General features: G+C 34.1%; 1 protein-coding gene across 7 annotated transcripts in view; it reads left to right on the top strand.

Moving 5' to 3' along the window:
* Nucleotides 1-25,145, top strand: part of JAK2 (Janus kinase 2) — a 121,794-nt gene extending 96,649 nt beyond the window's left edge. For 4 of the 7 annotated variants that reach the window (XM_034647148.1, XM_034647151.1, XM_034647152.1 and 1 more), the window contains 13 exons: nt 315-449; nt 1,965-2,052; nt 5,379-5,506; nt 6,256-6,394; nt 8,100-8,251; nt 8,390-8,540; nt 9,345-9,481; nt 13,297-13,486; nt 14,070-14,194; nt 14,367-14,539; nt 21,599-21,716; nt 23,317-23,430; nt 23,698-25,145. In XM_034647148.1, the coding sequence (XP_034503039.1) occupies nt 315-449; nt 1,965-2,052; nt 5,379-5,506; nt 6,256-6,394; nt 8,100-8,251; nt 8,390-8,540; nt 9,345-9,481; nt 13,297-13,486; nt 14,070-14,194; nt 14,367-14,539; nt 21,599-21,716; nt 23,317-23,430; nt 23,698-23,805 (1,758 nt within the window). In that variant the 3' untranslated portion in view covers nt 23,806-25,145. Of the gene's footprint in view, nt 1-314; nt 450-1,964; nt 2,053-5,378; nt 5,507-6,255; nt 6,395-8,099; nt 8,252-8,389; nt 8,541-9,344; nt 9,482-13,296; nt 13,487-14,069; nt 14,195-14,366; nt 14,540-16,365; nt 16,839-17,348; nt 17,423-20,727; nt 21,216-21,598; nt 21,717-23,316; nt 23,431-23,697 lie in introns of those variants that run through there. The other 3 variants (XR_004621760.1, XR_004621761.1, XM_034647149.1) reach the window with 3 other exon arrangements.
* Nucleotides 25,146-25,439: the final 294 nt, after the last annotated feature.

Raw genomic sequence — 25,439 nt, 5'->3', positions numbered from 1 at the left:
TCCACAGACAATACTGTACTGCCTTTCTCTATCACGAAAGCCAAACAAAGAAAAATATTCATATGTAAATAAGTGTGGGTAAACACTGACACTATGGAAAAGTGATAATGATAGTTAATTTCAGGGGGTTTAAGAACATGGTGGAACCGAAATGCACTTTATTCATTAATCCTTCTATTCTGTCTTTTATTATGGAATACAATTAATATTTGCACGTGGATTTTTAAAAACCCTGGGTCATTAAACATACTTCCTAATTCCTACATCTTTTTTCCTCTTTACTCATTCCTTTTTTTCCCTTTTTTCTTTTGAAGAATGAAAGCCTTGGTCAAGGCACTTTTACAAAAATTTTTAAAGGTATAAGAAGAGAAGTAGGAGACTATGGTCAACTCCATGAAACAGAAGTTCTTTTAAAAGTTCTGGATAAAGCACACAGAAACTACTCAGAGGTATGTATATTCTTTGTATAGCTCATGTAGTTTCTGATATTTAAACATATGCTCCCATATTGACACAACACATTCGTGGATGCAGCTTTTCAAAATTGCAATTTTTAAAAAGTATATATAGCAAGTACCTTTCTAAGGATGCTTTCTGGGGGAGACTATAGAAACTTACAGAATTTTTTTTTTAAGATTTTGTTTATTTGTCAGAGAGAGCGCGCATAAGCAGGGGGAGCAGCAGGCAAAGGGAGAAGCAGGCTCCCCACTGAGCAGGGGGCCTGATGTGGGACTTGATCCCAGGACTCTGGGATCATGACCTGAGCCGAAGGCTGACGCTTAACCAGTTGAGCCACCCAGGCATCCCTAGAATTTTTTTTTTATAATAACTTATTTCCAAACTAATTACTCTTGGCCTTGTATTATGGGTATTACTACATCTCTGCATATATTAAGGCAGGAGCTTTCAAACTTGGCTCTCCAAAGAGAGAAATCCACAGATTTCCTTCGCAGTTTATTTTTAAAAAGAATTTTGAAAGGCACTGTACTAAGGAACACTGTAGGTGAAATATGGGTGCCTCTGGGCATCCTCTAGAGATGCTAGCCAGCAGAAAGCCAGTTGTTAGTCGCCAGGGTCCTTAACGTAGCAAGGCATCACCAAACACTACGTAACAAACATTTAAAATGTCTTAATGGGGGCGCCTGGGTGGCGCAGTCGTTAAGCGTCTGCCTTCGGCTCAGGGCGTGATCCTGGTGTTACAGGATGGAGCCCCACATCAGGCTTCTCCGCTGGGAGCCTGTTTCTTCCTCTCCCCCTCCCCCTGGTTGTGTTCCCTCTCTCGCTGGCTGTCTTTGTCAAATAAATAAATAAATAAATCTTTAAAAAAAAATGTCTTAATGACATGTCTTAAAATGTCTTAAGTGATATTAGTGGAAGGTGACGTGAAACGTCCGAGTGAGAGTTTTTCTAATCCAGAATACTACAGTGTTGGTGATTGTGAACTTCAACAACTGTACCTGGAAGTTCTAGTCAAAGGTTGGTTGAGTTAGAGTGATACTAATACCATGCCAGTCTCCTGACATAATTGTCATGGTATTTTATCTGCACAGAGATCATTCTTAATCCTTTGAGAAGTTATTTGAAGCTCTCATCCATTTACTTGAGTCCCTAGCACTGTCTCTGGTGTCCGCCTCCGTGCTCTACCCCCGGTGCTAGGGGTCCAGGGCTGTTGCTCCTACAGCGTTCGTTTTCCCCTGTACCACCATTGCTCTCTCTTTCTTTGCTGTTTCTTACTCCAGGCTAACTCGGGTTTCCTCAGAATGAACTCTAGCATCGCATCGAGGTTGTTAGCCGTCGCAGGTCCATATAAAGAAACCAAAGCATGTTGTAGCCTTATCTGTAGTCTGCTGAGAATAGGAGAAAGTGCATGTCTCTTACAGCAGACAGTATCTTTCTGACCTATGAACATTTATAGACACAAACGATAATTCTTTTGCATTTTTGTATGTTGTTCTTTTCCTTAGTCTTTCTTTGAAGCAGCAAGCATGATGAGCCAGCTTTCTCACAAGCATCTGGTTTTAAATTATGGAGTATGTGTCTGTGGGGAGGAGAGTAAGTAAAACTACAGACTGCTTAATGTTATGCCTTCTCAGAGCATCTATTTTTGTTTATATAGAAAATTCAGTTTCAGGATCATAACTAAGTATCACTATAAACTATAATTTAAGAAGACTTAAATATTGTTGAAACCAAAAATATCGAAAAATGTTCAGTTATGTCTTCTAAAAAAAAAAAAAAAAGGAAACCAATGAATGAAAATAAAATGCAAAAAACAGTTAATGCACCTTATGTTAAAATGCCCAAACAGTAGAGTATTAGAGTAAACAAATGTCTTACAACTTTTCTGGTAACCATAGCAATACTAATTATGGCTTTTTAGAATTATAAAAATATACATATAAATAAATGATAGACTGAATTTTTAATGGAATTGACTAAAATGATGTTGATATTTGATATATTCTATGTCTAAATTTAGACTGTTCATAAAAACTCATGAAGTTTACATTCAGAAAATTACTTATGTAATTCTTTTTCCATTAATAATGTGGATTAAATGTGCATCCATACTTATGTAACATTTCTTCGTATCTTTGAAAATTGACAGTCTTTCAAAGGCAGTGATTTTCAAGTCTGTTCTGTGGAGGTATTTCAGGTACCTCGGGGTTGATGAAGTAAGAGTAAATCTAACTACAGTTGTGGAGACTTCTGCTCACTTATTCCCAATGAGAGTAGTTCTGTATTTATCTTTTTAATTTATTGATATTTCTCATAATTTTCCATTTTGGGGAAGAAAGAATACATTTAAAAAAAAAACTTTGAAAGTAGTGTTTCAGAGCATGTAATTCCAGTTCTTATGCATGCTTTTATATTTGTTTCATTGATTCTGTGATACATTTTTTTCACATTTAAAAATACCTGAAAATGGGAAGTGTGATATAATCAATGACATGTCATAATTTAATTTTTTTCTTTTATGACACGTAAAATAATGAGACTTATGACAATCAGTGGTATCTGTGAAACATAATAGGTCTTAAATGCCGCATAAAAAGATTTTATTAAACTTTTGTTCATTGTAACTCTTAGATATTTATTTTTTCTTTTCTTTCTTTTTTTGACACTTGCCATGACATAAATTTACCTGTGGTCAGTACTTAATTATTGGTATATAGATTGTTCTCTAAATTAACTTTGGGCAACAAAACATTCATTAAATTTGTTTTAGTTACCCAGCAAGGTCCAAAGTCACTAATTTTTGTCACTAACAACAAAGTTGTTATATACCAAGTGTGAACTAAGTAATTTTAATATTAGATCAAGCAGAATCACAATTTGAGGTAAGATCACGCATTTTATTTATTTTTATTTTATTTTTATTTTTATTTGGGGGAGGAAGGGGCCAAGGGAGAGGGGGAGAGACAATCCTGAACAGGCTCCATGCCTAGCACAGAGCCTGACTCTGGGCTCGACGCAGGGCTCGATCACATAACCCTGAGATCATGACCTGAGCTGAAGTCAAGAGTCAGAGGGTTGACCAACTGAGCCACCCAGGTGCCCCAAGATCATGCATTTTATTTCATTTTTTAAAAGGTTTTATTTATTTATATGAGAGAGAGGGAGAGAGGAGAGAGAGCACACAAGCAGGGCGAGGGGCAGAGGAAGAGGGAGAAGCAGATTCCTCGTTGAGTGGGGAGCCTCACGTGGGACTCAATCCTGGCACTCCAGGATCATGACCTGAGCTGAAGGCAGATGCTTAACCGGCTGAGCCACCCAGATGTCCCAAGATCATTCATTTTGAAACAAATTTGAAACATAGGCATGTGTGAAATATAGGCACTTAACTTACTGGGCCAGGAACTAACATGGATTACGGTGTGAAAGTCTGTCAGAATTTCTTTAAAGATATATACATAGTGATGCCATGTTTAAGTTTTTTGCTTGAATTTTTTTTGGTTTTTATTTTATCTTAATTTTCCATTTTTATAATTAAAAAACCCAAATCCTTTTTTTCTCATTTGTATAACTTATTGTTTATGCCTTAGAAATAATAAAATAATCTCAATAAATTTAGATTTGAAATTGAGAACCTGAGCTTATTGCTTACAAATTAATACTAGATGACTATAAATAAACCCTACACCCAGTTCAATTATTAAACAACATGTCTTAATGTAGAAACAGTCTTGGCTTTCAGGACCTTGGTCCATACCAGCAGGGCTGGAAGTTTTTATCTGTTTTAAAGGTAGTCAGGACTGTTTTTAGAAGCAAAATATATCTATATATATATTTAAAATACACTTCTAAAGATAATGCAAAACTAAGTTTTGCTTTTTTGCAGCATAAATTAAAAGGGTGAATGGAGTTCAAACTCAAATTCTCCTTAATGCCTGCAAGAGTAGACATTACTATAGATTTTTATGTGTTAGAAGAAGAATTTCAGGAAGTTTTGATACCTAAATGCAGTATTCCCTCCTTATCTGCAGCATATTGTTCCAAGACCCCGCAGTGGATGCCTGAAACTGAGGATAGTACCCAGTCTTATATGCATGAAGTTTTTTCCTATACATACATACCTGTGATAAAGTTTAGTTCACATAAATTAGGCACAATAAGAGATGACAACAATAAGTAATAATAAAATAGAACAATTATAACAATCTACTGTAATAAAAGTTTATGTGAATGTGGTCTCTCTCAAAATATCATATTTATACTGTACTCACACTTCTTTGTCTTGTGATGATGTGAGATGTTAAAATGCCTACGTGCTGAGATGCAGTGAGGTGAATGACGTAGGTAGGCACTGTGACACAGCATTAGGTTATCACCTCCTGACAGTAAGTTGGAAAGAGATCATCTGCTTCTGAACTTGTTGACTATGGGTAGCTGAAACCATGGAAAGCAAAACCACGGATAAGCAGGGGACATTACTGTAGTTTCATGGAAGAGAAATTAACTTGGTGAGAAATTTTCATCTGTTTAAAAGAAGCAGCTGTAATTCAGTACTAATACAGAAAGATATGCTGGAGTAATATGTATATGTAAATACAAAAATATATAGTAACATAGTAATGACAGTATATAGCTTATAATGTGTATTATATGTTATATATAATTATGTAATATATGTAATTCTATATAGTATTCTGCATATGTAATTGTTTAAATTCATGTATCTTGCTGTTGTGAATAAACTAAACCCCAAAATACAATGGTATATAGCTGTTAAGCTTTCTTTTCATTAGTGAATTTTGCATACTGTAATCTCTTTACCTGTAATACCCACATGTAACCGTACATTTATAAAAGTTTAAAATTATATATATTTTTATTGTATGTGTACTTGAGCCTTTTATTTTTGTATTTTAATGCAGATATTCTGGTTCAAGAGTTTGTAAAATTTGGATCATTAGATACATATCTGAAAAAGAATAAAAATTCTATAAATATATTATGGAAACTTGAAGTGGCTAAACAGTTGGCATGGGCCATGCATTTTCTAGTAAGTAATAAGTATAATTTTTTATCAAAAACTTACTTTTCTGTCTTATGGCGCAATGTAGAAAGGTTCTTGACTCAGGAACAAGAAATATATAAATAAATGCTGAGTCATTTAAAATAATCTGTTAGTTGATGAAAGATTATTTTAGACATATATTTATTTATGTAAAATCATGTTTTTGAAAGTTTTGTCATTCCATCAATCTCTTAACATTACTGATGAACAGTCTGTAGTTTGTGTCACTTGGGTTTAGAGAATTTAATCAAAAATATGCAGAAACTTGTTCTCATTATGGACAGCAGAAAATCCCTTGTTATGGTATTTGTGGACAGTTGGACATTATATCCAGTGAGAAAGCAGTATTGCCATAGAGGCAGAATACCAGAGGGCCAGCAGTGATCAGACCCCTCAGAGTGCACCCGTATCTTCCCGCCAAACAGACACAGTATTTACTTACTGTGTAGAAATGCATACTGTTTAAAATCTCAGGTTTAGAAAGTGAAATGACATTGGGTAGTTTTAATATATTCTTTTCATTATGGGCATAGGTTGTTGTGTCATTTGAAAAGTAAAACAGAAAGCACAGTGCTGCCGTAGACCTTTATTTCAAAGCGTGCTTCCAAATTAATGTTTATTAGTTAATATTGTCCTTTTTTTTTTCTTTAAATCCATGTTGGGACCTTGGATATATTAAGTTTTCAAATATTTGTAGATTGATATTTGAATGTCTGTGCATTTAACTTTAATAGGAAGAAAAAGCACTTATTCATGGAAATGTGTGTGCCAAAAATATTCTGCTTATCAGAGAAGAAGACAGGAAGACAGGAAATCCTCCTTTCATCAAACTTAGTGATCCTGGCATTAGTATTACAGTTTTGCCAAAGGACAGTAAGTACTACAGGAATCTCTTTAACTTTTTTTTTTTAATTTGAGTATAGCCGACCCACAATGTTACATTGGTGTCAGGTGTGCAGCACTACCGATTCTAGAGCTCTGCTCGGATAGTAGTATAAAAAGCATGTTGTTAGTTTTTTTCTGAACCTCTTTTATTGATGTGCTCTTGATTAATAATAAAATGTAACTACCATTTTTAGCAGTCCAAATTAATTTATAGTTACATCCTAGTCTGTCCATTTTTTCTTTCTTATAGGCATTTTATCATGGACTGCAGAATGATTGTTTAAAACAGTTTTAATCCCTACTTGAGTGGAAGTTCTGATTTTATCCATTTTTAATGTGAAATTTTCTAATACATTCTTTGAGCCACAAGTAAATTACCTAAATTTTTCTTTCTTCAGTCACTGAGTAAAAATTGAGAAGATACATTATCTACTTTGAGATCTTATTTAATTGTCCAGCTAATTCTGACTTTTAAAAACTTTTTGAAAAATCTTTCTTTTGTGTTTATTAGCCTTCTATTTAATACTAATAAAGTAAAAATTTCAGTCACATAGTTGAGAGGGTTTTTTTGGTACAAATAATGTTGTAATTGTATATCGTTATCTTAGCTAATTTCTCTAATCGAATGTTCTAAATGTAGACTCTAAATTGATCAACTTTTGTGCATTGATTTGAGCCAACAGTCTTGAACCTTGATAGCTTATCTGACAGTGAAGGCAGGTAATAGGGCAGAAAATGTTACAGGATCTTAGAACCTATATTAAGGGAAATTTTACTCTTTGAAATGAAAATGAAGAGGGAGAAAATTTATTCGTATGGTTAAAGAGAAAGGAACCTGTACTGTTTAATCTCTTAATTATACAGAAATAAGATCCATTTTGCTTTACCAAAATATACCAAAAGATGCAACAGATTATCCTTCATCCTTATATATCATTTTATTTACTTTATCTATGTATTCATGCCAGGTTACCAGAAGGTGGATTTAAGATTGCTCCCTCCTTCCTTGAATAGCATTTTTCTGATGGGGTCAAAGACCATAGCAACTTTATTGGGAAATTCCATGATCTTAGCAGAAACTACTTATATCAATTCTGTATTCATAGTATCTTGGTATAACTCAGTCATTCATCTGCCTATTGGTCCTTGTTTTCTCATGTATAAGTTAGAATTGCCACTGCTGTTTAATCATTAGAACAGCTCAGAACGATGTTAACATTACCTTTACTACTTACACATCATAAAGAAATAAAAAAAGAATCTAAAGGCAGTTTAGAACAAATCTTATGGAAAAAACTTTTTTTGAATGCACAACTCATAGGAAGGGTTTGGGAGAGTAGGACACAAGTGAGACGTGATGGCTTAATGGAAGGAAGTTTAGTTGATCCAGGATTTGTTGTATAAGATTCTAATTCTCTCCATGCTACTAACAAATCTTGTGACTTTGGGCGAATTATTCAGTCCTTATGGGACTCAGTGTTAATCTTAAAGCTGAGATATTAAATTAGATGCTATCAAAGGTCCCTTTTAGCTCATAAGTGTGTACGTCTACTTGTGTGGTGAACACAGCACACAACCCCAAAGAAATAAAAAAGACCTGATTATTCAAATCAGTTTAAAAATTATTTGCCTACAAAAGAGTTATTTACTTGTGGGAACTATTTTACCATACTTTGTTCCTATCATTTAAAAGTTCTTCAGGAGAGAATACCATGGGTACCACCTGAATGCATCGAAAATCCTAAAAATCTAAATTTGGCAACAGACAAATGGAGTTTTGGTACCACTTTGTGGGAAATCTGCAGTGGAGGAGATAAGCCTCTGAGTGCTTTGGATTCTCAAAGAGTAAGTTTATATTGACTGTGAAGTTGGAATTACTATGTGATCCTTGATTTTCATTCATATGACTTAATATCTTTTTAGCCAAGAAGAAGCTTGATATCACATTCTACAATTTATTCTCATCTGGTTCTTTAATTATAGAAGCTACAGTTTTATGAAGATAGGCACCAGCTTCCTGCACCAAAGTGGACAGAATTAGCAAATCTTATTAATAATTGTATGGATTATGAACCAGATTTTAGACCTTCTTTCAGAGCCATCATACGAGATCTTAATAGTTTGTTTACTCCAGGTATGTATTGATGGAATAGTCTTATTGATTTTCCAGCTATCTTTCTATCTTTATTGTATTTAACAAATCTTTACTAATTTTGTAATCTCTTCCAAGAAGTTCCTTGATGTCTCCTTTTTTTTTTAGTTTTTATTTTAATTCCAGTTTTATTTTAATTCAGGTGTACAATATAGTGAACCTTGATGTCTTTTAGACCCTCTTAGTTTCTTATGTTCATACGACTTTTCCTACTTTATAAATATTCTAGTCTTCTTGATTAAACATTATCTCCATTTTTAACAGAGGCTTCTTCTTCAGTAACCTGGTTTTGGTTTACCAATTAATGAATAGTGTACTATAGAAGTCTATTTGGCTTATTTGATGTTTTAAAAGCAATTTTTTAAACTACTCATATATTTTATAATTGAGTGCTTTTCTAAACATGAGGTAGATTTGTTTTTGTTTGTCCAGTCCTTTAAAATATGTAACTAAATGTACATATGTCTGACCCAGAGGTATTTCCTATTCTAATACTAATTGCCATTCTCATCAAAAAATCAAAGTAATGTTATCTTACTTTATAAATACTAAAACTACTTATTTTGGAAATTATCCTTTGCAAAGTCTTTCTTAAAAGCCTGTTAGGTTATGGGTAATAAAAAAAGATTTGTTAATATAGCTTAAACTATTAGAGTTGTACTGTGTCAATTTGTATGTAGTATTTCTAACTCATTCTGATTATTTTGGTTAGCTTGAATATATATCATTTTAACTCAGAAAATATAATTTGCCAGCTTATGGTAGTAATATATTTTATTTCTCCAGATTATGAACTATTAACAGAAAATGACATGTTACCAAATATGAGAATAGGTGCCCTAGGGTTTTCTGGTGCTTTTGAAGACCGAGACCCTACACAGTTTGAAGAGAGACACTTGAAATTTCTACAGCAACTTGGCAAGGTAAGATGTCAGAAGTTTTTTTAAATTGTTAGCATATAATCCTAGAACATTTTATTTAGAAAATAAAGGCTTTAGGGACACCTGGGTGGCTCTCAAAGGTCCAACTCTTGATCTCAGCTTAGGTCTTGATCTCAGGGTCGGTAATTCAAGCCCTGGATTGGGGCCCAGCATGGAGCCTACTTTAAAAAAAAAAAAAAAAGAAAAGAAAAGAAAGGTTTTAGAGATTCTCTAAGATTGGCTTTACACAACATTTAGAGAATGTTTATAGAAAAAAGGTTTAGTCATCAGATGTTGGAAAAATGCTGTGTTAAATAAATAGCTTTTTTCACTGGAGAACCTCTTGGAACCTTTAATGTGTAATGTGCATTGAACGTCTTTAAAGGATGATAATTAGGCAGTATTTCTCCTATTGATTTGACCATGGGACTCTTTCTTGGTAGAGGTGCTTTGGTTATGCAGTAGAGAAAGGAACAATTAAACCTTTCTACCCATCTCCTTTTTTAGTCATCTCAGGGTGAAATAATTAACCTCATTGTCCAGAGTCTAGATGTTGACTGGACTGTGTTTGTTAACAAGACAGAGTCTCTATCTGCTAAAAGTCACACAGTCATGCCTGGCCTATATATTTTAAGTAAGACCAGGAAAAGCTTAGTTCTTAGCAGGTCTAAAAGTGGTAAGCTTCCTTTCTTCTCTTAAGTTCTTTTCAATTTGCAGCATGGTAAAAATATTCAAAGGAGGGATTTGTTCTTAAAGTTATTTCCATGTTTTTTTAAGACAACAGAAATAAATGGTATATTTTAATTTAATACTCATAAAAAGAGCTAAGAAAATATTGCAGAACCTTTCTTCTGCTACTTGAATTCTAAAATGAGTATTTTTGTGATCTTACTTTATACTTGTGCCCTCATATTCTTAATAGTCTTTACTCTTCACCTCAATTAAAACCTAGATTTTTTGAAATCCTCTTTATTCCCTCTTCCTCCATGGTACAGATCTGGGACACACAGATCTGCACCTTGCTGCTACTACTCTTCAAACATCAGACTATCAGGCATCATTAACAGTCCTGTGTGAATATGGTTACTGTTCTCTCCTCATCATTGGCCAGCATCTTGGTCGACGCTCCACATTCCTTGAGAACTTGTGGTACTCGTTGTTTTCATCTTCACCTTGCCCCTGACGTTATTTTGGGCACCCATTCAATACCCTTTTTAAATTCCTCAACCTCTCTACCTCAAATCTGTGTCAGTGTTAAATGAGTGCACTTTGAATTCTATAATCCTTTATAATAATCTTCCTTATGAAATATCAGACCCTGAAATCTCCCTCCCTGACTATAACTTTGTACCTTTAGTTTCTTCCCAACACATAAATCCTTCCTTGATAGCTCTGTTATTGCCAGGGTCTTTGACACTTTCTTCTTCCTGAAGCCTATTAGCTACCTTCTAGATTCAGCTCTCCTTTCCCACACTAGGTAGACCTCCTCATAGACCATTTAAACTCTGCTTCCGCTAGTATCCACAGTTCTGTCACCATCCCTCCCTTGATGATCTGTTTTACTTTCCCTGTCGTTTCCTCTAGGAACAATAAAATTCTCATTTTTTTTCTGTTTGTGTTTTCATCTCTCAAACACTGTGAGAAAAAATCAGATATAAATGTTTATTGTCTCCGTTGCAAACTGATTTCAAACATTGGCTGGATTGGTAGTTCTTTTATTCTCCCTGATTTGATTTCTCCTGTGGTACCCATTCCAAACATTTTCATTCCCTTCTGGTTTCCTGTCCTAAATCTATTTCTTCACTCTCAGTGTTTGCCTTTATCTTCTTCCAAAAGAAAATAGAGGCATTCCAAATTAAAACAGTGAGGTTGATTTGTGCCTATCAACTTGACAAAGATTTAGAAAAATTACAGTGCTTAGTGTTGGTAGGAATATGATAAAATTGACATTTTTTCCATTAGAACTTAAATCAGTGTCCCTTTCAAGAGAGCTTCTGCTGCAGCAGGTATCAGGGGCCTTTGAAATTTCCATACCTTTGAATTGCTAGTTCCACTTTTAAGAAAAGTATCCTTAATAGAGATGCACACAGGTATTTATGAATATCATTGAAATGACATGAATATATTTTTAAAACTTTTCTTAACGTTATATATTTTTATTTTCAGTTTAAAAAATCAGTACATTCATAATATACAGTAATTAAAAATAATATTTTCAAGAAGTATACAGTGGCATTGGAAAATAAATTTTATGGGTACATAAGTAGGGAGAAAGAATATAAAACTCTGATATTTCCCACTTGCGTTTTTAAAGATATGTTTTGGAATAATTTCTTAATAAGGGAATATGAAATAGGTATTTTATTATCCTCCATTTTAAGGAGGAGATAGCTCGTATTACAGAGGGAATGACTTGCCAGGGTCCCGGAGAGAATAAGTGGGGACCAAGAATCTAGCCCCAATCATGAGACTCCAGAGTCCCAGGTCTTATCCACTTCACTGTGTGGTCTTTGTAATTAGCGACTTAATTCTGAGATTAACATATGGTCTAGTTTTTTTTTCTTAATTGACTTTTAAGTATATAACTGGAAATACAGTCACTTAGACTCTTGTAGCTCCAGGACTACATTGTTTTATTTTTTAGAAATGCAGTAATACCATAATATACTAGTTTGATTAATGCAAAAAACTAATATTTAATTTTAAATGTTATGTATCAACTTACCAATTCTATATGGACAATAAGTCTTAAATAAAAAGAGTAGATTTCATTAAAGACTGACCTTTAAAAAAATGTGGGAACCTCCCCATAGGGTAAAAATTTCTTCTTCTTCTTCTTTTTTAAAGATTTTATTTATTTATTTGAGAGAAGTAGGTGGGGGAGCCCAGAACAAAAGTGAAAGGGAGAAGCAGACCCCTTGCTGAGCAGAGAGCCCAACATGGGCCTCCATCCCAGGACCCTGAGATCATGATTTGAGCTGAAGGCAGATGCTTAACCGACTGAGCTGCCCAGGCACCCCTAAAATTTCTTCTTTCCTTGAGCAAAGAAATCAGCCTTTGTATTAGTCTGCTCAGGCTGCGATAACAAAATACCATCACTTGGGGCTTGAACAACAGATATTTATTTCTTGTAGTTTTGGAGGCTGAAAGCCTAAGATTAAGGTGCCTGCAGGGTTCAGTTTCTAGTGAGGACTCTCTTCTTACCTTCTAAATGACCACCTTCTTGGCTGTGTCTTCACATGGCAGAGACCTCTGGTGTCTTTTCCTCTTTTTATAAAGTCACCAGCCGTATCAGAATAAGGCCTCGCCTTTATGATCTTATTTACCCTTTATCACCTCATTGCTGGCCCTGTCTTCAAATACACTCACTTTGGGGGTTAAGGTTGATCATAGGAATTTGGGGGGAACACAGACATTCAGTCCATAACAGACTCTTCCTTGTTCCATCCACTGTCAGTGATATCAAAGGGTATCTTGTGAAGAAGCAAAGATCTTCCTGGAAGTTAGTGATAGAGATTTAGGAATTCCCTGACATGTCTCTTGGCTTATCTTAATTCGTGTTCATGATTTGTTTAAATGCTTTTTTGAAGTTGTTGATATTTCAGCCTGTAATTTCTTTTTAAGAAATTAAATTTATAGGTTTACTACCTACCTGTTAAAATATCATTTCCTTTTCTTATCCTGAAAGTTGCCTAATGTAAGTTTAGAGATAGATCTGCTAATTCTAGCTACTGTATACTGAATTGTCTGTATAATTTGAATTTATTAGTAATTTGTCGAGAAGACTTTTGAGATCTCTCTCCTAATGTGTTGTGTAGGGTAATTTTGGCAGTGTGGAGATGTGCCGGTATGACCCTCTGCAAGACAACACTGGGGAGGTGGTGGCTGTGAAGAAGCTCCAGCACAGTACTGAAGAGCACCTGCGAGACTTTGAAAGGGAAATTGAAATCCTCAAATCGCTGCAGCATGACAACATTGTGAAGTACAAGGGAGTGTGCTACAGTGCTGGTATGTTGCCCATTGAAACCTAGTTTGAACTCAGGTATGTCCTTGGCATCCTGAATAATGGAAAATAAAATGTCTCAAGATCTGGACTTATCCTGTACCAGTGCCAGGGGAAAGAAGCTTTTATGTGACTGGAGATTGTGCTTGCAGATGGTGGGCTAGAACTACAGGAAGTCGTCTTTCCACTGAGGATGGTGGTTACCATGCTTCCTTCAGCTTACCAAGAGACTATCATTTTTAGATAAACAAATTGTCTTTGCTCACATTTTCTATGAAAATATTTTTTTAATTAGATACTTTTTGTTCAATACAGATGAGGAGAAAGGAAATTTTCTCATCAGCTTATCTGGGTTTGCATAAAGGGTTACACAAGATTAAACCATAACTATTTTTTGAGCTTCTTTTTATAACTTTCTCATTCAAAAAGCCTGTGTTCTTAACTACTACATCACTTAATTTATAATCAAGTTTTGTCATCTTAGAGTTTATAGGTATTTTTAAGTCATTTGTGTATGGTTGTTTTCTAATATTTTATCAGTAAAATACAGCAAAGTAAAATATTGTGTTCCCATTTGTATGTTAAAAGGTCGGCGTAATCTAAGATTAATTATGGAATATTTACCATATGGAAGTTTACGAGACTATCTCCAAAAACATAAAGAACGGATAGATCATAAAAAACTTCTGCAGTATACATCTCAGATATGCAAGGTACTTAATATCCTGGCTACTTCTCGTAAATAAAAAGAGCATGCTGAAGTAATTGTTGCAAAGTCCTCTAGAGTTTTTCTTATATAATTAAGGAAGTATATAGAGGAAAGACCATTTAAATTGTTTGTGCTTATAAAACTTAGCGGAAATTAAAGTGTTATTTTATCCATAGGGCATGGAGTATCTTGGTACAAAAAGGTATATCCACAGGGATCTGGCAACAAGGAATATATTGGTGGAAAACGAAAACAGAGTTAAAATTGGAGATTTTGGGTTAACCAAAGTCTTGCCACAAGACAAAGAATACTACAAAGTAAAAGAACCTGGTGAAAGTCCCATATTCTGGTGAGTATATTTTAGTACAATAAAGTAAGATTTTAGAGCACTAACTTCAAACTTTATTTTTATTAGTATTAAGAGCTTGTCATTTATAATAGCAAATATTTATCATGCTTACATTGGGGTAAATACATTTCAAGGATTATCTCATCTAATCTTTATAACAACCCTTGGAGAATATGTATTATTATCTCTTTCTTGAGTATGAGGAAACTGAAGCGTAGACTGGTTAAATAGCTTGCTCAAGGTTATATGACCAATAAATGGTAGAATTGGGATTCAAACCCAGATAGTCTGTTCTCAGAATTTGCGCTTTTAAGCTTTCTTAACTATGATGGTGATTTAATCTGGCATTAAATGAACATTTTATAGCGGCTTGAAGCTAAAGGTAAATTTTGATCTTCAATTAAAATTGTGAGTTGCAAGGAACATACAAACCTAATTTTTTATGTAGTATACATTGTTGTTTTATTGCTTTGTGCTTTGTTGCAAAGTCTTCTTGCTTATGTCTTAGTTCATTTATGAACTAATGATTCCTGTTTTATAGGAATGAATTGCTGAAACTATATTTAAATGTTTAAATTTGGAATACGTTCCAAGTAGACTTTAATTCTGGTTTATTCATCTGAAATAATACTATTAAGATTACATTGTTTAAATCAGATGTTAGTGTTAAGGGTTGGGTTTTATTTTAGTTAAGTATGTTTTATTAACATTTTGCATTTCTGACTCAAAAGTTAGAATTACAAATATAAACAATGTAGCTGTCAATTTATAAATATTTGTCTGAGATTCATCAGAATTATTAGAAATATATAAATTATTTAGTTAGCTACTAAGTTCATTGATCATCCATATATGTTAGTTATCTTTTTTTTTTTAAAGATGGTATTTAGGGGCGTCTGGGTGGCACGGCGGTTAAGCGTCTGCCTTTGGCTCAGGGCGTGATCCCGGCGTTATGGGATCGAGCCCCATATCAGGCTCCTCCGCTATGAGCCTGCTTCTTCCTCTCCCACTCCCCCTGCTTGTGTTCCCTCTCTCGCTGGCTGTCTCTATCTCTGTCGCATAAATAAATAAAAATCTTAAAAAAAAAAAAGATAGTATTTATTTATTTGAATGAGAGAGAGAGAGATTGAGATCACGAGCAGAGGGGAAGGGTAGAGCAGAGGGGAAGGGTAGAGGGAGAAGCAAACTCCCCACTGAGCAGGGAGCCCCATACGGGACTCGATCTGAGGACCCCAGGATCATGACCTGAGCTGAAGGGCAGACCCTTAACTGACTGAACCACCCAGGCGCCCCGCTTAGTTATCTCCATTTATTTTGTATCTGTAAGTTTTACAACTTATCCCAGCTATTATAAATTGTTAGTCCAGAAGGAAATTAGGTAAGAAAGCACCAGTGATTTAGAACAAATGGATTATTTACACAGAAGAATAATATATAATGGCGTTGTGAATATTTTAAAGAAAAGTCCTTATCTTTTAGAGATGCATACTGAAGTAATTATGTTTGAAATTCTGTCCTGTCCGGAATTCACTTCCTATAAATCCAGTGCAGTGGAGATGGGGAACAGTCCATAAAACAAGGCAGGCAGTGAATTTAACTAAATGACATGTACATGGTTGTTTATTGTTCTCTAATTTCTGTATGTTTGAAATTTTTCTTAATAATAAGAACACTTCTGAGGAACATCTTGGTGATAATCAATAGCATTACCATCATCTAATTATTTTTAAGGTATAAGTGAAATTAGAAAATAAGACTCATCTAAACTTAACTATCTACTTTGGTTATATGCCCAGTGATACATGAATTTCATTCTTTTTTTCCAGGATGAGAAATTAAAGAAGTAATGGAATTATGTGAATTTCCAGTGACTTGGGCATACTTAATGAATACACTTTAATAAACGCTTATTAAGTACCTACTGTTCCAAACACCATAGAAGGAACTTGGGATATGAAGATAGGGTTAATATCAGGAAGGGGGGGGGCAAAAAAGCAACTGTGCCCAGTTACTAGGAAGGCCAAACTGAAAGGAACGTTTGATATGGCAGGCATATTCAGCTGACAGGTCCATTACCCATTATCCCTTCCCTTTAAGGCTCATAGTTTAGGAAAAATCAAATGTATGGTCAAACACTGCAATGTAGTATATAAGTGTAATAATGAAGAAGATAATGGGAAAACATAAGAATGCAAATAATTCTGCTCAGGGTTTAAATTAATCAGAGAAAAGCACAACTAAGAAATGACATTTCAACTATTGATTAATAGTTTACCAGGTAGAGAAAAAGAAAGGCATTCCATGAGGAGGGAGAAAACTTGTTTGTGTAAATAAGTAGATAGGAATGGAAGTAGTTCTGTTATAAGAATATTCATTTCTGTGAGTCCTTCTGAGATAAGTAGCAAAAAAGTATATCTGATGTACCATTAAAATTTATCTGTTAGCTGGCACTTGCATTTTTTTAAATTCTTTTTTGAATTTTATTGAAGTTTTATTGAAAACAAAGAATTAAACCACTTGATTTTCAGAAGAGAAATCATTAGAGTCATTCCTTTTCTCAGTTTCTGGGGAGTATAACAAAAGTTTTTCAAAAGTCTGACTTCATTTTTCAGTTGAAGTAAGTATATTAAAATTGTGAAATTGTAAAATTAAAATTAAAAAAAAAATAAATCCAGAGCACATGTATAGAGGCATGTTTATAACAAAGCTAACAAAGCATATTCACCAGAGCACCTTTCTTTCAAGATTACTTCTTTTCTAATTTTAAATGTGCAGTTTCATGCTTAATTTTATTTTTTCTGTTATAAAGAAAGCTCCTAAATTATGTAAACTTTGGGCCCTGTATTTCTCCCTGCATATCTGGAAATCACAAGGACAGTCAAGGTAAACTTCAGATGATAAGTATAGTATAATTAATTTTATATTGTTATGAAAATAAATCATTTCTCATTATTTGGTTTATAATAAATAATGCAGAATAAAATGTAGCTCAGATTATAATGTATATAGTAATGTATATGGTAAAAGGTCTAGTATTCCTTCAGTAAATGTGTTGGGAAGAGGTATGTATCAAACTCTGATATTTGACTTTGGAGAATTATTAAATAAGAAGTTAGTATAAAAATCAGAGGGGCTCCTGGGTGGCCCAGTGGTTAAGCGTCTGCCTTCGGCTCAGGGCGTGATCCCGGCGTTATGGGATCGAGCCCCACATCAGGCTCCTCCGATGAGCCTGCTTCTTCCTCTCCTACTCCCCCTGCTTGTGTTCCCTCTCTCGCTGGCTGTCTCTATCTCTGTCGAATAAATAAATAAAATCTTTAAAAAAAAAAAAGTTAGTATAAAAATCAGAAATAACATTTTTATCATGGTCAAAATTTTCCTGTGTATTTAATGTGGAAGAAAGCTATCTACTGCTAAAAACTAACCAGATGATTTATATTAGCAAGTATTAAATGTTTTATATAATGTAATGAGGCTGACTAAATTTTGTATAAATATTTCAGAATATGAATTGATAAAATAGGTTTTAACTGGGGGCACCTCAGTGGCTCAGTCGGTTAAGCGTCTGATTCTTGATCTCAGTTCAGGTCTTGATCCTCAGGGTCGTGAGTTCAAGCCCCGTGTTGGGCTCCACGCTGAGTGTGGAGCCTACTTAAAAAAAAATAGGTTTAACTAATTAATTGAATAATGAACACTAAATCTGAAAGGGGATGCATACAATTTTTATCCATGAGATTTAGCCATCATACCATTTTTAAAAAGATTTTATTTATTTATTTATTTTTAAAAAGATTTTATTTATTTATTTATTTATTTATTTGCTGAGGCAGAGGGGCAGAGGGAGAAGGAGAAGCCTACTCCCCACTGATCAGGGAGCCTGATGTGGGGCTCGATCCCAAGATCCTGAGATCATGACCTGAGCTGAAGTCAGGCGCTTAACTGACTGAGCCATCCGGGTGCCCCAGCCATATCTTTTAAACAATAATAATTTCATTTCAAAGAATCCTTGTTACCTATATTGCTTTTCTTGTTCAAAAGTACTCTTTTTTTAAGCTAACAACATGTTCCAGCATATCCTCGGGGTTGATATTAAGAAGAACTAAAGGAAAAATGCTTCTGCTAAAATATTTTAATTGTTGAATCAGGCTTTGGGACTCATGGAGGATCCTTAACTATTCTTGCTGTAGAGTATCCCTTGGAAAATCTTTATAAATACCTGGGGTTACTCTTCACCTGGTTTGAAGATCTCTGTACTATACATGTGGTAAAGATCTGACCTTAGATTGTAACAACGGTATTGGGTTAGGAGACTGATTTGATATATTTTTAAGATATATTCTAAAGGCACTTGATGGCTCATTAGCTATTGGATTAAAAGATGAGTCAAAAATTATTCTTGAGATTTCCAACTGGGAAGTAAGGTAGATTGTTGATGCCATTCATTGCATAGGGAAAGTAAAGTAACCAGCAGGTTTTGGAAAAGTGGGGATGGAGTTCTCTTTGCCATCACTTTATTTAATATGGAAATGTTCAGTAAGTCAAAGCACAAAAGAAAGGTCAAAGATGCAGTCATAAATTTAGGAGATGTTAGTATTTAGGTGGATGAATACTATCTAATGGAAAGTTCTTGACAAAAAGGTAGAGGTCTGATAATGGAACCTTGGGAAACCCAAATTTAGAAGATGGAGAAAAGGGAAAGTGTTGGGAAAATATAATTAAAAATGAAATCTCCCAACCCAGAAAACTTCTGCACAAAGATAGAAGAGAAAGAAAAGTTTTATTACTGAGTAAGCTTTCATCCTGAAAGTCATGGCATCACAAGCATTCTGCTAAGAGATTGCAAAGACAGAAATCTCACTGTTTTATATGGCCAATCAGATTCAACCCATTACACAATGTTCACAAGATAAACAGTAGCTAGTCCTCAAGTAAAAGGACTTGGCAGCACCCTTTGTCACACATAATTTATTCTAAGTTCACTTGGTATTTGGAGTGACCATCTGCCTTAGCTAATTGGCATTATCCATAGGAAAAACAAACTTCTCATATCTTTATGATAGGAGATAGTTTTGCAACTTGGGAAGAGGCACCTGCCAGAAGTTAAACTCTTAGCCCTCACAAAAATTGGGAGGTCAAGGTGCTACTTGTTTGATGATTACATTCCAGAGAGATGTTTCCCAGGTTCTTGAGAAAGACATTCTTGGATCATAAAGTTGGCAAGAGGCTTTTAAGCAAAAGCTTTTTTTAAAAAAAAATTTTACATTTTAAAGAGACAAGAATTTACAGTGATAAATTTTCTGAAGTAAATACTCTAAGGAAAGAGGAGGAAGAGTTTTTTCCCTCATTTTCAACAGCGAGAATTATTTTTTTCTTTCTTGATTTGTATTTATCCTTTCATGAGGGGGGAAACTAGACAGTGCTTTCATGAAAACCAAAGGAAGAGACTGTTACGCAAGTGTTGGGGGAATAGAGTATCTTCAAGAAGGTTGTATTTCATTTGTGAGATAAAACTAACATACATTCAAAAATAACATAACTGTGAAAAATCTTTTGAGACTAAGTGTAAAAAATAGCCTGGTTAACTGTATAGTATGGACAATAAATGTTATAGAAATTCAGTAGCATGAGGTCATTAAGACCTTGAGTAGCAGAGAAAGATCTGTGGAAGTGAGGAAACTCAAATTGGATTTTTTTTTTAAGATTTTATTTATTTATTCGACAGAGATAGAAACAGCCAGCGAGAGACGGAACACAAGCAGGGGGAGTGGGAGAGGAAGAAGCAGGCTCATAGCGGAGGAGCCTGATGTGGGGCTCGATCCCATTATGCCGGGATCACGCCCTGAGCCGAAGGCAGACGCTTAACCGCTATGCCACCCAGGCACCCCTCAAATTGGATTTTGAAGGAGAGATTAAATTTATGTAATTTGCATGTCTAATCTCATTAGTCTAAATCAGATCTTTGTCACCGTCCTCTGTAGTAGGTATAAACTTAGCAATGGAACCATGATATTCACAGTCATTAGCCAAAATCCTCCCCCGGATAGTGTTGGTACTTGAGTGGACAATGACACCATTTTCCCCTGTGACTTTCTGTTTTCTGTGTTTCTTGTTATAATCGCCCCTTCTCATTAACAGGTTCTTTTATGTTTATAGCTTCAAGTCCAATTTAGAAGGCTTTTTTTTTTCTCTAGGAGACTTATCTTGATTCATTTAAAGTTTTAACTTGCAACGAGCAGCTCCCCCCGCCTCCCCCCAGTTCCTAGAAGGTACTTTGCAGTTAACTTTGGTGTTACCTACAAAGATGAAAATAAATTCTTTGGATCTGAGTTATCTTTGGGTGCCAGAGGTTCCCAAGACCGCCCTCAGGTTTGATGACTCACTGGGAGGACTCCTAGGACTCAGCACACAGTCATGCGCATGGCTATGATTCATTTCAGAGAAAGGGTATGAAGCAAAATCAGTGAAGGGAAAAGCCATTTGGGACAAAAGCTGGAGGAAACCAAGCACAAAGCTTCCAAGAATCCACTCCTGGAAAAGCCACACGGGGCACGTTTATTTCCCCCAGCCGTGAATCCTGACAGCACACTCTCTGCCTGGCATGTACCAAAATTCCAGACTCCCAGAAGGAAAGCAGGTGTTCTGTATAACCATATTGTTTGCAGGAACACTTTGGGCCCAGTGAGCCACTCTTCTCACTTAGGGAACTGTGGCAACCCTTCTGAAATCGAAGTTCCCAGGCACCAGTCAGTTGTCAACATTGCAAGCAAGGTTTATGAGGATGGTAGCCTCAGGCCTGCTTATGTTAACTCTTTTCTGGACACTCTACCCTGTCTTTTTAGTCCAGTGATTTTCAGGTAGAATCAGGAGTTAGCATATCAAGTAACTTTTTTTTTTAATGAAATGTAGTTGATACAGGTTACATTAGTTTCAGCTGTACAACATTTTGATTCAAGGAGTCTCTATGTTATACTCTGCTCACCACAACTGTTGCTACTCTCTGTCACCATAGAAAGCTATTACAAGTCAAGTAACTGTCTTAAAAATGCTTTTTGTATGTTACAGGTATGCTCCAGAATCACTGACGGAGAGCAAGTTTTCTGTGGCTTCAGATGTCTGGAGCTTTGGAGTGGTTCTGTATGAACTTTTCACGTATATTGAGAAGAGTAAAAGTCCCCCAGCGGTTAGTGTGCTTTTTATTTGCTTTCGACTTTTCTTAACGTGGGAAAAGCCTTTTCCAAACAATAATAGTAATAAAAATAGTAATAATAATAATAGTCCTAAGCTTAGGACTCATTATCTTATTGCTTATTTGTAAGACAACATCCAACAAAGTAACCTTAAACTTATTCATTAAATTAACTTGCATTTTTAAAAAGGGAGGGGATTGGAGAGGAAAATAAACAAGTAAGTAAATAAAAAGGAGGGAGTTGTATAGTCTCTTTATATTATTTTTAGTAAATCTAATACATTTATTCATTCTAGAAATTATTGAAAAAGTTAAATGTTTAAAAATAATATTTCCTGTTCTAGAATTTTTTAAATAAAGGAAACCATGAAAAAGAAAATATCATCTCTAATTCATCTTCTTAAGATAACCATTTTTATATTGTATGTTTTCTTCCAGGCTTTTTAAAATTTTATATATGAAAGTGAAATTTTATCAAAAATATTTCTTTTATAAAATAAAGGTCATACTCTACAGTTTGCTGTCCTGCATTTTCATTAAGTCATATAGCATGGGTATTTTACCTATATTTGTAAATACTTTCTACAAATATGACTTCTCTAACTTCTGGGTAGTATTTTATTGTGATATAATTTCTGGACAGTTCTTTTCCATTTTTCAGTATTAATTTTAAATAAAACTTCAGTGAACGTAGTGAACATCCTTATGTATAAATATTTATCTCTTGTCACCTTAGAATTAAAGTGTAATTATAGGTAAAAGATTATGAACTCTTTTAAAGGTTTTTGATTATTTCAGAATGCTTTCCAGGAAAGTTGTACCAGATGGTACTCTCAGTAACAGTGCATAAGAGTTTATAGTTTATCATTTGCCAGTATTGACCATTATATGTTTATGTAGTTTTGTCAAATTGATAGAAGTTATATTTATTTGATTTTAATTTGTACTTCTCCTATTAGTGTAATTGAGTACATAATTATTGGATATTTGAAGTGAATATATATATATATGTGTGTGCATTATCTCATGTGCTTTGCCATTTTTATATTCGTAATTTTTCTTACCTGCTTATAATAACTCTCTATAAATAAGCATTGTGTTCATTATAAATATTTCTCTAGCTTATGGTTCAGATTTTATTTAATTTTAGGAATTTTTAACATATGAACATTTTCTCTCCATTGCATTTATGCTTAAATATGTATTCTGCATTATCTTTTTATTATGTCCTTTTTTACAGTCAACATTTTATTTCAGTTGAAATATAATATTTTATGTTAAAGCAATATTAAAAAAAACAAAGTAAATATATTTTAGTTCACTTATTTTGGGCCTTTCTCAGGGAATTTGTGCCAAGTATATCATAGTTATGGAAATGGCATGATAGGGGTTCCACATTCAATTGTCTTTTCTGAAATATGACTGAAAAGGAAGGTTTTGATGCCCCAAATAGTTTGTTTTTAAAAGGTCTTCAGCATATCAGAAAACATACACATACACAATTTTTCACATTTACTAGAAGTTGGGAAAGCTGGTTCAAATTAAATATACCAAAAAAAAAAAAATCTCATTGAAAGGTGGGTTTGTATTACAGGAATTTATGCGTATGATTGGCAATGACAAACAAGGACAGATGATTGTGTTTCATTTGATAGAACTCCTAAAGAATAATGGAAGATTACCAAGACCAGATGGATGCCCAGATGAGGTAACCAAAAAAAAAAAAATTTTTTTTTATCCACGTTCATCGGGATTTTTATTTCCTTTTCACACAAGGATTTTAGGTCACTTTATGACATTTAATTTGCTGGGCTCTTGGTTAAATAGTATCATCTATATGACTGTGGATCTAGGGATAACAATGACATTTGCGTACGTAGGAAAATTAAGTGGGAGTTCTCAATTTATGTCTTCCACCAATTAAAAGATGGTACTTTGTGTTCATTGTAATTGTGGTTTATTCTCTCCTTTCTAGATTTATTTGATCATGACAGAATGCTGGAACAATAATGTCAATCAACGCCCCTCTTTTAGAGACCTAGCTCTTCGAGTTGATCAAATAAGGGACAACATGGCTGGATGAAAGAAATGAACTTCACTCTGAGACCAAAATAGATTTATAGAACAAAGTTTTGTATTTCACATTACCGTGGACTATTATTACATATACCATTGTTATGTAAATCATGATGCTAGCCAGAAAAGATGTGGAAATATCCGTTCAAAACTTTGAAAGTTTAGTGAGTTTTTCTTCATGAGGATATCAGTAAAAGACTTGATGAAAGTCCTTAGCAAAGAATTTTGTTTCACAAACCTAATCAGTCAGTTAACATCGCTCTTCTTTGGCAAAAGAAAAAAATAGACTTTTTTCAACTCAGAATTTTGAAAGATGAAAAAATTGTAATGTAAATTTTGCAATGCTGAAGATGCACAGAATGTGTATGTACAGTTTTTACCATAGTGAATGTGTAATACCTTGGCATCTTGTGTTATGTTTTACACAAGGGCTGGTATTCATTGATAATGTTTCCTAATTTTTCCATAGTTGATCTACAATAATGTCACTATACAAATTATGACGCTCAGATAATTGAATAAGCACCTTGTGTTCTTGTTCATCTATATCACTGGCCAGCAATATAAGCAGATGTACACTTTTAGCTTGTAGTTCTATGTACTGTAAATATTTTTCAAAGCAAAGGGAACAAATGTTTAGTTTCATTTGTATAGGAAATTTCCCTGACCCTAAAGAATACATTTTGAAATGGAACAAGTTTACAAAGATATAACACAATCTATTTTCTTATTTGTCTCCCTCGTATCTGTTTGTGGTGAGTATGTTTTTAAAATAGACCTATCTCCAAATTTTTTGAAGACTACAGTGAATAGTTTTCTTTTAAAATTTTGAGATTATGAATGCCAGGAGTATTGTCATCCATTTAGTTGTTGGCTGCTAATAAGATTTTTCAATCCCTGGGACCTTTGGTCATGCATTAAATTTAAGCATAAGCCATAAAATAGGTTGTTTTTTAAAATGTGTAACATGCTTATTAAGATGCATAATAGGTTAGGAATTTTTTTTCTAAAGAATATATACTTTAGGGGTTTCACAAATCTCTTGCAGTTGTAGAGAGATTTCCTTTTGTTAGAGTCTCATATACAAGGGAGAAATGAGAATAAATTGGTTAAAAACGTATGCTTGTTAATTTTATTCAAGAATGCCAGTAGAAAATTCATAATGTATGTCTTTAAGACGAATGAGAGATACATATTTTTAATTAAGTATAAAGAATTATTTGTTGTTATCGTCTTTTGTTTTAGTGCTACTCCAATGTGGAAACTATACCTAAAATATGGTGTGGGGGGGGGGTTGTGTGTGTTATTTATACAAAGTTTAAAATAATATTTCAGTTAAAAAGAAAAGTTTATTTTCAGTGTTATATGCTATTTTTTTAAACTTGTACATAAGACTTTTGATTATCTATTTTTTGGAGCTGGCTTTGAAATGCAAATTATATAAGAAAAAAATGCCTCACACATAAAGTTTGAGATTTTTTTGGTTGGAAGGAAGGAAAGGGAAGAAATGCTTTTTACATTAGTTTTTTTAAAGCATTTTAGTAGTTACCAAATGCAGAAAACATTTAAAACGATAGTGTATTAGATTTTAAATAAGATTTCTGATATTTTGATGAAAGTCGAATATAATTTTTATTTAAT

This window comes from Ailuropoda melanoleuca, chromosome 17 (genome assembly GCF_002007445.2).
Source record: "Ailuropoda melanoleuca isolate Jingjing chromosome 17, ASM200744v2, whole genome shotgun sequence".
Taxonomy (NCBI): Eukaryota; Metazoa; Chordata; class Mammalia; order Carnivora; family Ursidae; genus Ailuropoda; species Ailuropoda melanoleuca.
This window is presented reverse-complemented; position numbering and strand designations above follow the sequence as displayed.